At 35.4% G+C, this 17561-nt stretch overlaps 1 protein-coding gene across 1 annotated transcript; it reads right to left on the reverse strand.

Moving 5' to 3' along the window:
* Positions 1–3383: 3383 nt before the first annotated feature.
* LOC110698552 lies at positions 3384–6724 on the reverse strand. The gene is made up of 5 exons (XM_021875995.1): positions 6145–6724; positions 5449–5649; positions 5232–5313; positions 4475–4604; positions 3384–4192 (listed from the first exon to the last, which is right to left on the reverse strand). Exons 2-5 carry the CDS (start codon positions 5495–5497, stop codon positions 3857–3859), a joined length of 597 nt encoding a protein of 198 aa, XP_021731687.1. The 5' UTR covers positions 5498–5649; positions 6145–6724; the 3' UTR covers positions 3384–3856.
* Between the last annotated feature and the right edge of the window lie 10837 nt (positions 6725–17561).

The raw sequence follows: 17561 nt of genomic DNA on the forward strand, positions 1-17561 counted from the left end.
TTTGAGATGAAAGACCTTGGGAAAACTAAATTTTGCCTTGGACTACAAATTGAGCACTTGAGTCATGGCATTTTTGTCCATCAATCAAATTATACAGAAAGAGTTTTGAAACGTTTCTTCATGGACAAAGCAACCCCAACCAACTTCCCAATGGTTGTTCGTTCTTTGAATATGAAAAATGATCCATTCAGACCCCGAGAAGAAAATGAAGAGATTCTGGGTCCAGAAGTACCATACTTAAGTGCAATTGGAGCCTTAATGTACTTAGCTAACAATACTAGACCCGACATAGCTTTCTCTGTGAATTTGTTAGCCAGGCACAGCAATGCACCAACATATAGGCATTGGAAGGGAGTTCGACACTTACTCCGGTACCTACGAGGGACACAAGACCTTGGTTTATATTACCAACCAAAACAAGATGCTGCTCTCATTGGGTATGCAGACGCTGGATACTTATCAGATCCTCAAAATGCCAAGTCACAAAATGGATATGTATTCACTTATGGCGGCACTGCAATATCATGGAAATCAACAAAGCAGACATTGACCGCGACATCATCAAATCATGCAGAGTTGATAGCCCTCTATGAAGCAGGACGGGAATGTGTGTGGCTGAGGTCGATGATCAGTAATATCCAAAAGGAGTGTGGAATGAACGCAATAACAGAAGACCCAACCATCATCTTTGAAGACAATACAGCATGTATCGCTCAAGTAACTGAAGGATATATTAAAGGAGATAAAACGAAACATATTGCCCCAAAACTGTTCTTCACACATGATCTGCAAAAGGACGAGGAAATAAATATCCAGCAAATTCAGTCTTGTGAAAATCTTGCCGACCTTTTCACCAAATCACTTCCTTCGAAGAAATTTGAACAGTTAGTTCACAAAATCGGAATGCGACATCTTCGTGAACTATGCTGAGATCAGGGGGAGTATTATATGTACTGCACTCTTTTTCCCTTCGATCAGGTTTTTATCCCACCGGGTTTTTCCTGACAAGGTTTTTAACGAGGCAGTATACCAAAGCATATAATACAATAATATTGGTGTACTCTTTTGGCTATGGGTCTTATCCCATAAAGTTTTACCTAACAAGATCTTTAGTGGCATTCAAGGGGGAGTGTTAGAAGATAAGTCTAATAAGTGAATGCCAATTATTGATTTGATTACACAATGCTCATATAGGTCCAAACACTTGTGAACTCATATGGCTCTATGTGAGTAATTATTGTATTATTAGTGTAACTCATGGCTATAAATACAATGCCATAGAAGTAAGAATACAAGGATAACACTACAACAATTTCACCCATCTTCTTTCACTCTTTTACTCCTTTTATTAATCAAAACTTTTCTATCGGTAAATTCTTTAACATTTTAAACAATCCAAAATACGAACTTTGATGTTAAAACCGGTATGCCTTTCTTCCATAGCTTGAAAACATAGTATACGTTTTTGAATAAACCAATTATCATCCACCCAATGAGCAGTAATGCAAAGAAAAGGTTCGCCAAAACTAGAAGTCCATGTATCACTTGTAAAACTAACACGACCATCAAAAGTACGAAATAATTCAATCAAACCACTCCTATACTTATAATAAGAAGTTTGTGTATAACGTCTTAGGGTATTTCGGGGGACACGAGTAAATGCAGGTTGTAATGCAACTTTATTAAAATGCTCAACGTTTGCATTTTCACCGTAACTAAAAGGGTATTCATTAGCAATAACTAAAGTACTCATTTCATCAATCATTCTATCTTTATTATAAATGAAAGGTGTACCTCCGCCGGGTTGGTTCATGTATCCACCCAATTGTGTTTGGACGCCACCCCCCGAAGGACGGGGGCCATTTTCGAACAAGTCGTGTTTATTTTGCAAATGCCGACTCAAGGTTCCGGTTCCATCTCCCGTTTTCCAATTATATGACTTGACATTTGCACCTAGCGCCTTGCAAACTAGGCATGTACACGTGAACCTCTTTGGTTGACCAGGTTGCCATCCCGGGGGTGTGACCTCAACTCGTTCAAAATGTTTCCACACCCAAGAAAAATGTGCTCGACCTCTACTTTCACCGCCACCACCTTTCATAAATCAAATTATTAAAATTAATTTTTAAATGCTATTCATGAAAATAAGCTTTTAAATTTTAAATATTTTAATTATACTTATTTAAACGCATTTTTCATGGTAATTAACTAATTGTAAATCATAGAAAATTGGAAACTAAACTAACTTTATAATCATTAATAATAGTTTTTTTAAATATTCATAACAATAAAAATTTAATTAGAAATTACCTTGAGATGAAGGTTGAGATGTTGGTTGCGATGGAGGTGGCATAGTTGAACTTGATGATTGGTGGGACTCGTGGGAGAAATGTTGTGGTGGAGACGTTTGAATATTTTGCCTATCTCCTAAACCATAATCTCCATATTCATTGACAAATTGGTTTAAATTTTCCGTATTAATTTCATACGGAAAATTTGCACCACCACTCCTTTGGCTACCACTTCGACCACCACTTTGACTCCTTCCCATTCCTCCTCTTGAGCTCATTTTTTTTTTGTATGATTACTAATTATAATATGGAGAAGAACTTTTTTTTTTTAGAATCTTAAGAATACTAATAATAATATTAAGGAGATTTTTTTTAACAAAAATATAACTCTATATAACACTTGAGAATTTGAGAACAATAAGAATTTTTAAGTAAGAGAGAAAGAAAGCTTGAATTTGTGTGGAAATTTGAGTGAAATGGAATTGGTATTTATAGGAAAAATAGAATGGATGATCATACACTTAAAAAACTAGCCGTTAGATACAAAAAACTAGCCGTTTTTTTTTTTAAAATGGATGTTAGGCCGTGCGGGCCGTGCGGGTCGTGCGAATTGTGCGGGCTGTGCGGGCCGTGCGGGTTGTGCCGGCCGTGCGGGTTGTGCCGGCCGTGCGGGTTGGGTGGGTCATGCGTGCGGGTTGGGTGGGTCATGCGTGCGGGTTAGGTGGGTTGGCTCGTGCGGGTTGGGTGGGTCATTCGTGCGGGTGGGTCGTGCGGGCTGGGTTGTGCCAGGTGGGTCGGGTTAGGTGGGTTCACGGGCTAGGTGTGTCGAATTAAATGAGTCAAAACGGGTTGTGCGATTTGGGTCGAATCAAACGGGTTAAACTGAGCTGGGTTGAAATGGGTTGTGTCGAAAATTTTGGACCCACGACACAACCCGGATTAAATCCGAGCTGTGCCGGGCTGTGCCGGATTGAAACCGGGTCGGACCCACGTGACCCACCAGCCGTGCGAGTTAGGGTGGGCTGGGTCCAACCCGGCCCACTGGCCACCTCTACAGTTGCACATCATAAAATGCATCAGAAGTATAGTAAACATTAAAATTAAATCATTATTTTTGAATAATGCAATATAACGAAACATAGCCTTTCATTGCAAACAAGAAATAAATATACAAAATTGCCTAAAACTGCCTACCTGGCTCCCAAGAATCCAAAAACCAAAATAAAGATCAAGCTAAACGGGACAATTGGCAAATAAGCAAATAACCTAAAACTATACAAGGATAAGAAGTTGCCAAGGAGGCATAAGCAACTTCATTGCAAAAGTTCTGCAACTTCCTGAGATACTTAAACTACCAAAATGTACCAAAACAGAAGCCAGCATTCTCCTACACCGGAAATACTAGTATATACTAACCAAATAAGGGTAAACGGCTTCAAGAACTCCTATAGATCAAAAGACTAAACCTACCGCAACTCTAGCTAATCTATTGTATCAACTTCACCAATAAGTTGTGTACAATCTTCATTTCAGGCTAAAGATGCAAGTTTTTGACAGTTGAGCTCCTAAAGAACTTCATCTCTATCAGTAGCAACAGCAGCTTCAATAGATTTCGCAGCAGAAGCAACTTGATTCTCATCAAGCTGCCCCTCATCATTCTTATCAGGCTGATCCTCGTTATTCTTATCACCTTTTGTCTCATCCTCACTGTCAGAATCATCAGATTCAGCACCTGACCACTCAGCAGAATAGTCAGAGCCTTCATCATGTGGGGCTGCTGCTATCTCTTCCGCTGTTAAATCAACAACCTCAGCTCCATCATTCAACTCTTTTGGTGTAGCACCAGCACGTCGAGTTAAGATAAGATAATGTGCTACTGAGTTGAATCCTGATTCAATGACCTACAAAAGGAACATTAGCACCTCGAATATGTAAGAATGGAACTTTCAAAATCATGCTTCCCTTCAGAGAGCAGTTTTTTAGATTGAGGCAACAAGTCACGGATGCACATAACAGGTTAAGTAGGATTGGGCATGGAAAGGAAAACAAGCAAACATGCATGGCTTAGGTCTCCCATAAGTTTATAGGGAGCAATGTTCAAGCACTCAACAGTCAACACTATCAACAAGTTTGCAAAAAAGAGTAGGAGAATCAAAGATAATTCTAAGAGGTCTAAATTGAACCTTGGAGTGTGGAATATTAATTGGATCCCATCCCTTTGTCCGGCGGCAGCGGCTGCAGTTACATATGCCTCGACAAGCAGGGCATGACCAAGTTGGATTTTGGCGAGCTTCCAGAACATTTTCTCCATACCTATAGACATGTAGTGTAGCACAAGCACAAGCACAACTTAGGATAGTCACTCAAAAATAAATGTAAAGCCAACAAAGATAAATGTAAGTTACTAATTTTACAGTATTCTCAGTCATTTATCAATCAAGCTTTTAGAGCTTGAAAACAAAGCAGTAATTCGAAAGATCAAATACCATACAAAACAACTGAGAAAAAGCATAGCCATCAAACGTTAAAATACAACAGATGCAAGACAAAACCGCGTCTACACTTCCAAAGGAAAAAGGCTGATTGCCTATAGAAGCATCCCTTATACAGGGTTGTGCAAGATTATATAAACATCTTCTACATAATGTGAAAAAATTCACCAATTGCCAAAAAGTACTAAATCTCAAGGAACTATAAACTTGTTCTTTTAACCCCACTATTTTTCAACCCCTAAATTATTGACCATATGCATGCCTAACACATCATACAATAAAGCACTCTTTCTCTACACCTTAAGATGAAAACACAAAAGATGAGGAGCAATAGTCAATATGCAAAATTGGCCGGGCATTTGTAGCGTATAATTGCATTCCTAAGAATATTATCTGGTAAGTTAGGGATTGAAAATCAATTGTACACATAAAATGAAGCAACAATCACCTAGTGTACAAGCATTCTCCACATATGCCCCTGGGGAGTCCTACATTTACTGCAATAGGTAAATTTCCCGGCACGCCTTTGCCTGCAACCACATGAATCATTGAAGCAATCAGCAAATCCAAAAACTCAATACAATTTAATGATAAAATTTAACTTTAGAACAAACCCAAACAAGTAAATTCAAAACACATGATATCTCTAGTTTAATAAAAATGACCTGCATTGGTGACAAGGTGGCCTTTCAAGATCATAAACCAGGTCACCATCCTCGTCTAGGCTATCAGCCTCCAAGGTCCAAATCGTCTCGCAATCACCCAAAAGCTTTTCATCTTCTTCAGTATAAACCTCGGTCGTCCATTCTTCCGGTATCGAAATTCCCATCTCTTTCAATGACTTCTCAGTCTCCATATCCTTCAACCTGCAAATGTTTACCATCAAAATCAAAAATCCGAACTTACTACTTAGTACAATTAATCAAGCATCAACCCAGCAAACTACTTTTTATGGATTACACCAATCATACACAAATTCAATCAGCGAATTCATATCTTTAATATTTCACCTAAAAATTTAATTTATTTACCTTCTTATATAGATTATATATGTACAGTAACAATTTATCTACTTTCAAACCAACTTCTGAAATCATATTTTATCACTTTTTTATCCCAAATTTTTGTATGTAAATCAACAAAACGTTTGTATGCCAAATAACGATGAATTAAATTACAAAAAATTATTTAAAAAAAAAAAAACACAAACGAATGGACAAAATTGGATAAACCCATCAAAAAAAAATCCCCAAATCTTTACATTTCAAAACTCTAAACAAAAAATCAACACAAACCCAGATAATAACAAAATTGAAGAAAAAAAATCAAAATTAAAAAACTTAAATGCAATTAAAACAAACCTAGAAGACCTCCTCGCATAATCATACGAACGATCGCGAACACGAGGATAAAGAGGAGGATAACGCTTCTTCTGAGGAGGAGGGTTTTTGCGACGAACCACCTTTTGATTACCATTAAAAACTTGAGAAGAAAGAGTAAAAATCCCTAATTTCTCCATCCTCTCTCTGTTTTCTCGAATCCTCTGTTCTCTAATCTTCTCATACTCAAATGAACTCTCATTTTCCTTATCAGAATCTGAGTTAAATTCAGATTCTGAAGAGGAAAAAGTCTCTCTTCTCTTAATGGGTTTTGAATTTTTCTGGGTTTTCTTCCTTTTTGGTGGGGTTTCAGAATCAGACTCAATTTGTGGTGCAATTGAAGGAACCCTTTTTCTCAAGGTCATCACCATTGTTGCTTGAACCAAGCTTTCTCTCTCTAAATTCTGGGGTTTTTCTCTCTCTAAAATGGAGTGTTTGAGTGTGTCAGAGAGAAGAGTGAAGGAATGAATGAAGGAAAATATAATTATTGCGAATATTTTGGTACTATGGCGCCAGAAGCTTCCCTTGCTTTATTTCACATTTTTCTAATTTTTTGGGGAAAGTAATTTTGGGTGAAAATTTTAAAAATGTGACAAATTTTAAAAATGGCGGTATGTGAAACTTTCGGCCTTCCTAATGCAATTTTTTTTTTTTTTTTTTTTCATTTATGGATTTATTTTTTTTTTTGGGATATTTTGGAGTTAAATAATGACACTAATTCAAGCTAGTTCACGATACTGTCGATATGACCTAATTTGAAAAATAAATGGCATAATACCAATAATATAGGGCATATTTAGTGTTTTTTTATTAACAATATATAGAGCATAAATAGTGTTGTTGTTTTTTTTTACACTGTTGACATTGTAGACGTGAGAAATTAGTATGTTTTAACTTAGGTATGACTGTATGATACATGTCATGAACTAGATAAGTAGACATAAGCATGTAAGTTAGCCAAGAGGGCAAGAGGCATGACACGGAATGACGGAATCATTTTTGTTGAGCTTTGTTGATTGGATTTGAGGTCTTCTTTAAGAGAAATTCAAATAGAATGGGTATCAAATTTAAAGGTGGAAAATGGATTGATTCAATGTAAGTCAAATCATCTTTGATTGATAAGTCATTTGACTTCGATCTAGTCAATTTTGTACATATCGAAACTTACGGAGTACATAAACAAGGACACGAGTGTTAATGTTAAGATGTTCTACGTATATTCTATAGTTTGATGAACAAAGACACAAAAATTCACGTTGAGCGTACATGAACATGAACAAGGACACAAATGTTAATAATATACAAGTAATTTGTATTCCATTATTTGATAAACAAGGACACAAGTATTTTAAGAAGATAGGGTCATAGGGATAGAGATTAAAACCCCCTGATCAATCGTACTGTCATGCGAAGTATTTTTATTTAGGGGCAAATATTAATGAAATTTATATAAACAAACACTCCATTAGAGTTGTTGGACTTGTAGCCTTGTAAGAACTAGGAGTATGTGGAGTTTTATACTGTTTGAGTTTTGAATCTTTTGACTATTCACGTTTTATCTATATTGGTATTGACATTTGACAAGATGATCAATTAAATTATTGAAAGCTGAAATGAAGTAATTATAATGATTTACTTACTCGTTTTTTGATACACATGCATTATCTGAAATTTTTTCCGCATATTAATATATACTCCGTATTACAGAGTAATTTTTATCATTAACATACCGTAATTAATTATATCTTACTTTTAAAAGTTGATATTATAGAAATATATATTGAAATAAATTTAACAATATTGTTTTCAGCAATTTCTATCTTACTCCTGGAGTATATAATACTAACTCTTGTGTTCTTCGAAAAAAAAAAAAAAAAAACAATATCGTAATTGATTATGTTTAATATACAAATCACAAAATATGGTCAAACCAAAACACGTGAGTACTAAGGCCTTGTTTAGTTCAACTTATTTTAACTTATTTCAAAAAAAAAAATAAGTTTAGATCAGAAAAAATAAGTTCAAATCTCATCATATCAAAAAAAATAAAAATAAAAAATCTCATCAGAAAAAATAAGTTCAAATCAAATCAGAATAAATAAGTTCAAATCAAATCAAATCAAATCAGAAAAATATGAAAATTACTACACATATTAATAAAATATACGTTAGTACAAATCTAACAAGACCCCACTAAATATATTTTTTCCTTACAGATTTCGTACATTTAAAGTCAAAATTTGGTCAAATCAAACAAAAATAAGGTGAACTAAATAAGCCCTAAGTTGTTTAGAAATTATTACTTAGTGATGCGAGTTAAAAAAACAAAAAATACTAATTTGAGAAAGAAAAACCTAATTTGATTCAATTTTATGACTTTTTATTAATGAATTGATTTGTTTCAAAATAAATAAAAAATAAAAAAAAATACTGCATAGATTTACTTTTTTTTTTATTTTTTAACACAAGGTTAACTAACATCAATTGTTCTACTTCATATTGTTTATTGCTATTTTGTGACAATAAAATACAAAACAATAGCAAGTTCATCATAAATATTATAATACTCCCTTTGATTTTATTTGTAATTCACATTTGGAAACGCCTAGTAAATTAAGAAAATTGATTCTAAATGAGAAAGTGACAAATATTAAAAAACAGAGATTATTATTTTATTTTTATTTTTTTTTTGAAATAAAATTGATTCATAAATAAAAGTCGTACGACATTTACAAAGGTGAAACGCTAAACATCGCCCGCAAATTACCATATAAAACCCACAAATATGATTTGGTGTGACCATTATGCCCATTTTCTAAAATTGAAATAATCTCGGTTTAAAAAATGTGGAGCCGTACTGGCTCGCCGGGGGAGACCGGAGGGCAGGCCGGAGATGCGGGGGACGCGGAGGTACGTCGTCGTCGACGGAAAACGAGGTAAGTCACCGTTAAAATTCACGGTTTACCGTCGGAGTGGCTCCGGCGCCTAGGATGGACGCCCAAACCGTAGCCTGGACGTCCAAGCCAGACGCCAGAACCACCAGAGTGGCGTCCAGCCCAGACGCCCAGACCACCAGACTGGCGTCCGGGCCAGGCGCCACTCTACTAGCTGAGGCGGCCCTGCCAGGCGCCAGTCCAGTGGCTGTGGCAGCCCTTGCAGACGCCACCCTTATAAATTATTATTTTTTTTCTTTTTTGATTTTGTTGTTGTTTTTTATTTATTTTTTTTTAAAAAAAAAATCGAAAATGATTTTTTAAAAAAATTCGAAATGGGTTTTTTTTTAAATTAATTTTGAAAATTCGAAATAGGTTTTTTTAAAATTAAGTTTGAAAATTCGAAATGGTATATTTTTAAATTTAGTTTGAAAATTCGAATTGGGTTTTTATAAAAATTAAGTTTGATTATATATAATTATGCTTTTTTTGTGTTAATTCTGTGTAAATATAGAAATTAAATGTATTATCCGTTAAATGTATTTATTGTAATATATAATTGATGCAGGAATATGGTGGAGACGGAAATGATTACAGTGGGATATTTGGACATGATGGTCCATTCGAAGAAGCTCAACAGGCAATTGATTGGGCAAAACAGGTTGCAATTGCAGCTGGATTTTGCTTGGTAGTAGTAACTCATAAATCTCAACGGGATGGTAGAATGGATCGCATTTTGAGATGTGACCGTTATCGCAAAAGAGAAGAAAGAGATTTTCGTACAGCCACTCGGTTTGATACAAAGCGGAAAGGTTGTGGGTGTGAGTTCAGAGTAAAGGTTCGACAACTACGGAGTCGTGATGGTTGGGAAGTGATTGGTTACTGTAAATGGGGGTATCACAACCATGAGATGATAGTATATGAAGAGGGTCATCGACAACTGAGCGGCTTAAGTCCTGCTACGAAACTAGTTGTGAAAGAAATGAGTGATGCTCAAGTCAAGCCTGCTAAAATATTAGCATCTGTGTTAGAGAAATTTCCAGAAGACCATCCAAACCGAAGACACATCTACAACGTCAGACAGCAACTCAGGTTTGAACGATCAGAGGGAAGGAACCCTATACAGCAGCTGCTACACCAGGCACAATCACGTGGTTACCTGTTCTGGTTCGATTCTGATGAAGATACAGCGGAGGTGACTCATCTTTTCCTTGTGCATCCTGATTGTGCTGATATGATCAAGTCTTGGCCATTTGTGATTTTGATCGACTCAACGTACAAGACAAACAAGTACAAGTTCCCACTGGTTGAGATCATGGGGATGACTCCAACGAACCAGAACTTTCTGATTGGTCATGCAATCATCAAGGATGAGACGGCTCCAAGTTATTATTGGGTGTTGGAGAAGCTGAGAAACTACATCGGCATGGTGGCAGGAACGTGACTCACCCCCGTGATCAGCGTACTGTCAATCTTATCGTGCATGGTGGCAGGAACGTGATTCACCCCAGTGCCCTCCAGTCGCTCGAACATCTCGCTCTCCGCCGGCCAAGTCTCAACCCATGTACGCAAAAAGCTACAAGTCTTTTCCCGGGTATGACATTTCAACAACCCCGTAACTGAAGGCCTCTCCTGGTCCTCCCAAATACGGGCAGCTATGTGTCCTAGAAAGCTAGGAATCACACTCCCGTCAACAGGCCCACCGGGCACCTCACTCCTAACAACCCAAGAATCATTACCGGCCCTCGACCGTTTCCTGCTTGCCCCAGATACAGTGGACGCAGATGATGTGCCAGATCTACTAACAAACCTACCACCCCTACCCTTACGCACCTCCACCATATGTGTCTCGTACATGTCATCAACCCTCTGACTGAATGGACCGTAATCATCATACGGTCCACTGCCATCGTCCACATCCTCATCCTCATCTGCGCCCTCCTCCTGCTCCTCCTCCCGGTCACCCTCCTCAGCATCATCATCGTCATCCTCATCCCGACGGTGGATCCGTTCTCTACGAGCTGAGGCCGAAATACCACGGGATCTGACATGTCTATGCCCCGACCTCTCCACTGAATAGCTTCTACTAAGAAGCTCTACATTCTTCCCCGCACCATGACGACCCAGTGAATTCTACACAAAATTTTAAAATATATAAACATACAAAAATTTATACGAAAAATAGCTACCACTACCCAAATCAAATAAACTAAAACATACAAATAATTGTAAACAAAATATAAACATAGAAAAAATACAACAAAATTAAAAAAATTTATAAAAATAAACAACAAAATATAAAAACAATTCAAAAATATATTACACAAAAAAAAACAATATTTTAAAACAAATATAAAAAAAAAAGGGGGGGCGCCTTGGCTGGACGCCCAGCCAGCGGTGGCGGCGCTAGCTGCAGACGCCGCCACCAGTGGGCTGGCGCTAGCTGCAGACGCCGCCACCAGTGGGCTGGCGCCTGGGCTGGACGCCACAGCCACGGCTGCGGCGCCTTGAATAAACGCCACAACCGTGGCTATGGCGTCCAGCCCAGGCGCCAGCCTACTGGTAGCGGCGTCTGCAGCTGGCGCCACCACCGCTTGCTGGGCGTCCAGCCAGGGCGCCCCACCTCCGTCACTGCGGTTTTACCTTTTTTTTTTTTTTTTTTTTTTTTTTTACAAATTGTACCTTGCCTCCTTGGGACCTCCTTCCCTCCGCCGCCGCCGCCAATTCCTTGCCTTGCCACCTCGACATTGCCGTTGTTTGAATTTTTTTTTTTTTTTTAGAGAGGTTGAAAGAAGATGAGCGATGAGAGTGTGAGTGATGAGAGTGTGAGTGTTTTTTTTTAGGTCAAGGGCATTATTGTCAAACCAAGTGAATTTTGTGGGCTTTATGTAGTAATTTGTGGGCGATGTTTAACAAATCCCTTACAAAGAGGTTTAGATCTAACAAATACATAATAATTGAATCAAATAAAAACATTCCGTAAGCAAAGCTACGATCTTTATTGCAAATTGTACATTCTTCATGCCCTCTTTCATATCGCTGTAATTTACAACCTTTTTGACGAGGGGGTCAATCGATTTGTTGTAGCCGTGTAGAAAATTTTTGCTTGATTCGTAAGATTGTAATCGAAATATTAACCTCTTGTTCGATCCCACAAAAAGTTTTATCCATGAAACAACTTTATAGCAATCCATGAAATAAAAAGGCAAATCTTCCCTCAAAAGAAAGAAGAAAACCCGGTCTTTCGAAGGAGCCAAATCCTCCTAAAGAAGAAGGAAAAACCCTGTCTTTCGAGAGAGAAATGTTCCTCCTAAGGCCTTACTTGGATAGGGGGTAATATATTAAGGGGGTAATAAAAGTCAAACTTGAAAAAACATAAATAATTAGAGGTAGGTGTTGTTGTAGGAGGCATGGTGTTTACAAATGAAATAACATAATTGTGCCATGAGGAAAAGAGAGATGGAGGAATTATTACCCTTATAATGAGGTTAATAGTTACCCACCCTCCCCTAGTGCAACAATTATCCCCAAAATGAGGGTATTAGTTCCTTTTTTCACCTTATACCACACCATTACTACATAATTTTCCTTACAATCACACCATCACTATCTCCTCTTTCCCTATTTTCATTTTCATTTTGCTTAGTTTGACTTTTATTACCCTAATAATACATCTCCCCCAATCTAAGCATGCCCTAAAAGAGGAAGAGTTATTATAAACCTAAAACAAAGAGAAAAAGCACAAAACAAGAGTTATTAATTGGGGCTTTTCACCGGTAAAAACTAATGAAAGCCCCTCTAAAATTCAACAATGGAGGCTAGAGATTATTATTAATTGTGACATTAAATATTCCCGCTTTTTTTTTTTGGCAAATGCTATATGCAGCCCTTGTATAAACATTAATTAGATACAAGATTCCCTTGTATTTCCAATAATATAAATACAGTTCTTAATAATAACTCATTTTATGATTCCCAGTAAAATATTTAACCACGTTAAGTTTTGCAAAAAAGGGGGGAAAATTTGACACCATATTCTATTAAAATTTCGCATTCCTTCAATTTCCTTTATATGATCTTGTCAAAAAAAAAAATTCCATTAATGGATATCAACCATCATTCCATCAAAATTTCTTCTGACAAATAAATCCTATCAAAAGGTACTGCTAATTTGGGGCAAAAGGCCACATCAAGAACTCACTGGTATGTATATATGTGACACTTTTGATTAAATTAATTCTTCCCCCCCCCCTTTTTTTTTGTTTGTTTAATTATACATGCATAAGATGAAGAATTTGTATTCTTTGTTGTATTTAAAAATTGCAGATTAATATGCCCACCATGTGTTCGATAATTTGCCTCTAAGAATAGTACTATTGTTTCACTTAAAATTTTTGAAGTCTTTAATTTATTGTTTGCTAATATGAAACGTTAAGCATGTTTCTTATCTTTTCTCATATTTTAAATTTCTCATTATCTAAAATGAAATGATAATTTGCCTCTGTTGTATCATAATCTAATTTCTCATGTTTCTAATTTTTAATCCTAGTATTTGTGTTCTTTTTAATTTTTTCTAAGAGAGGTATCTTGAATTGTTAAACAGATTTTAGTGATGTTTGATTTTGATTTGAATGAACCTTTAAATGAGGAAGATTAGAGGGATTATGATGAACCTTTTATTGGACAAACCTTTTCAAGTCAAGAAGAGGCATGTGTCTTTTATAACAATTATGCAAAACGACAAGGTTTTGTAGCTCGCAAAGATCGTTCAGATACTAAACATGGAAGGACTATAGACAAGATCTTTTATGTCATCGCGGAGGTAACCAACGTTTAAAGGTATCTAACCCCTCTATAGCTCAACAAAATAAGGGATCATCAAGATGTAGTTGTAAAGCCTATGTGCGGATTACTTTGAAGAAGTGCTTTGACATATTTCCAGAGTAATGACATGTAACAAAATTTGTTAAGGACCATAACCATGGTATGGTGTCACCACAACAAATGCGTTTTCTTGCAGCAAATCGAGTTATCACAAAAGGAGCATGAAAAAAAAAATTATTATACAAGGAAGCGGGGTTGCCGGTAAGACAAGTAATTCGAGTGATGGAACTACAAAAAAATGTTAAGCATGGGGAGTTATCTTTTCTTGAAAAAAATGTTCGTAATCTTTTTAGTAGAGTTAAGAGGGAGTTTGGCATGGATGATATAAAAAATCTTTTTGAGCATATGGAGTCAGCAAAGCAAGAAAGTCCACTATTTCAATATGATTACACAATTGATAATGAAAACAAATTGGAAAACCATTTTTGGTGTCGAGCTCAAAGTTTTGATTGGTACCAAAAGTATGGTGTTCTGGTGGTTTTTGATACTACCTACAAACTTGATTCATATAACATACCTTGTGGAATATTTGTTGGTATTAAAAATCATGGAAAGATAATTTTGTTTGGGTGTGCTCTCCTTCGTAACGAGACAACATCAACTTTTAAGTGGTTAATGAAGGTATATCTTTTAATATTATTTTCATTTTTTTTACACAAAATATAATAATTATCTAGTATATGTATTCACATTATACAGTGATTCCTTATTAACATTTTTTATTTGTTTTTTAAATTAGACATTTGTTACTATTATGAAAAAAGCATCAAAAACTATCTTAACCGACCAAGATCCATGGATGTCCGAAGCTATTGCAATTGAGATGCCGAGCACAAAGCATAGTTTTTGTATTTGGCATATCACTTCAAAATTTAGTTGTTGGTTTGCCGCACTTCTACGTGATGACTACCAAACTTACAAGTTATACAAAATGACTAATCCCGAAGAGTTTGAACAGTATTGACCTCTAATGGTAGCAAAGTATAACATGGAAGACAATAAACACATTCAAGGTTTATACAAAATAAGAAGTTTTTGGGCACCTACTATTAGATTAGCAAAAGCTATGAAGGTTTTATAATTGAATAATAAACCAGAATTACAAAGCTATATTTATAGCTAACAATGAACGAGATAATTCCACAAAGCTAGTTAACAACTATCAAGATAAACTAGAGGGATAAGTATATATCCTTATTATTAGGAAAACTAGAGTATGATAAGCATTGACCGAATAAATACAAAACATAAAGCTAAATAATATGATAATTAGTTTATTCCTTTACACCTACTTATCTCCGTGATAATTTTTTTTGGAGGGATGATAACTACCGGAAGATCGGAGAGTATAAACGCGTTTATTAAGCGGTTTGTTTCATCTCATATAAGTCTGACTAAATTTGTTAAGCAGGTTTGTATTTTTTTTATCTCAACAACTAACTATGTTCTAATAATATTTGTTTGGTATCATATTAGTCTATTTTTTTTTTTCACTATTCACTATATATTTTTGCACATAAAAAAATTACTTATAAGAATTTATGGGTGGTGTTTTTTGTTTGTTTATGGCTAAATAATATTGGTGGATATTGGTGTTGAAGAAATTATTCAAGGACATGCACATTTGAGCTTGATTGTCTTAATTAAACCAACTTTTTTGAAAACAAAGTCACCTTTGGAAGAACAAGTTTTTGGAGTGTTTATGCCATTTACTTTCAAAGAGTTTCAAGAAGAACTTACAAGGGCAACTCTATATTTTACAATTCATGTAGAAGGTTATGAGTTCATGGTGAGATATTATGAAGGTGACAATAAAATCTCTCATAGAGTCTTTTGGGATAAAAAAAATACAGCAATGTGTAGTTGTAAATTTTTTTGAGTTTTTGGGTATACTTTGTCGCCATATATTACGGGTGTTGTTCCACAAAGATTGTTTCAAGATCCCTTTCTCCTATTTACCTATACGATGGTGTTGTGATGCATTACAAGCTAATACTAGTACTCAAGAAGATGCATTACAAGCTACTACTAATACTCAAGAAGTTGTACAAGAAGAAATGTTTTCGGTAGAGGAACTTACTCCGATAATTAATGCATCCATGGGTGATGTGTTGTGCCCTCCACAATCCAAAACTAAAGGGCGTCCCAAATAGAGGCGTGAGAAGGGTGGAAAAGAAGTAGCAAAAAAAAAGTCTAAGAGTTGTTCCATTTATAAGCAACCTGGTCATACAAAATCTACACGCTCTTATAAATAAAATAATGATGGTGATTCTACCGTGTCACATAAAAGGCATAAGAAAACAGCTGAGAATTTAGCACTAAATCCTGTCTTTTCTTTGAAATGTTAGGTAATGTTCCCTTGACTTTTTATATAAAAGTTAAACATCTATATTTTTTTTTTATTTTTTTTTGACATAATCTATATAATGTGCAGGTTGAAGATTGATAAAGCAAGACTTGATGATATGGAAGATAATATTTGTGAGACATTTATTTAGGATCTAAGATTTTTCTTTCTCAACTTTTGGTCATGTCTATCACTTCGTATTTTTATGAGGTAGATTTCCTTTCATGATAATATTGAGACTATTGTTGTTTATGTTTATTTAAGTTGTACAGTAACTTTTGGATGATGCACTTTCATGATTATCAATTTATGGTAGACTATTAATCTTTATTACTCCCTCCGCCCGTACTTATGTGCAACAAATGACATATTTTCGGAATCCTAGGAAAAACTTTTAGGGGAGTGTTAATTGAGTTTTGGTAGGTTTAATTAATGAGAGAGAAAGGTAAAAATACAAAATTACCCATATGATGATATATATAAACTAAACATGTAAGTGTTGAAAAATAAGGGTATATTTGGTATTTATAGTGTGAACACAAATATTTGTAGTGGGTTTTAGGTAGTGGGTAATAGGTGGTGGAGGGGACCACTAACCAAAAAGTGAGTAATAGTGGGTAATTAATAGTTAAATATTACTCAAAAAGGAAATAAAAAAATTTGTTGCAGATAATAAAAGCATCCGTTTTTGGCAAATGTTGCAGATAACCTCGGGCGGAGGGAGTATTTGAATGGTTTTGATCTATAAGTTTTTTTTTTTTTTTTTTTTTTTTTAATATTTTTTTTTAAGGAGAGAAAATTATTTATTTTAGTTAACGTTAACCACAATACACTAAAGCTGGGTGGACATATTTATTGAAGGGATGGTTGGACAGGTCAATTAAAAGCATTTAATAGTTTTATTATTAATCTGATCCAATATTTAATTAGATTCCATTGAAATAAGTAATATGCATTAATCATGGGAATTTGCTAGTTTTTATGCACAATCCTAAGAGCTACATATATATATATATAAAAAAGGCAATAAGAGAGAGTGATGATTTAAATTAGGAATCTTGCATGGAAAATTTGACATACTCGTATATATTTTATCTTTACGAGAGTAAAATTCTCGCACATTCTCCCAATTTTATGTGCTATTAAATTTTTTTTTTTTTTTAACATTTTCCATATATTTAACACGTGTATCCAAAGTGTCATTAAATGTCTTTATTTGTTTATTTTTTCACACA

The sequence above is a fragment of the Chenopodium quinoa genome, unplaced genomic scaffold (genome assembly GCF_001683475.1).
Source record: "Chenopodium quinoa cultivar QQ74 unplaced genomic scaffold, ASM168347v1, whole genome shotgun sequence".
In the NCBI taxonomy this organism is placed as follows: Eukaryota; Viridiplantae; Streptophyta; class Magnoliopsida; order Caryophyllales; family Amaranthaceae; genus Chenopodium; species Chenopodium quinoa.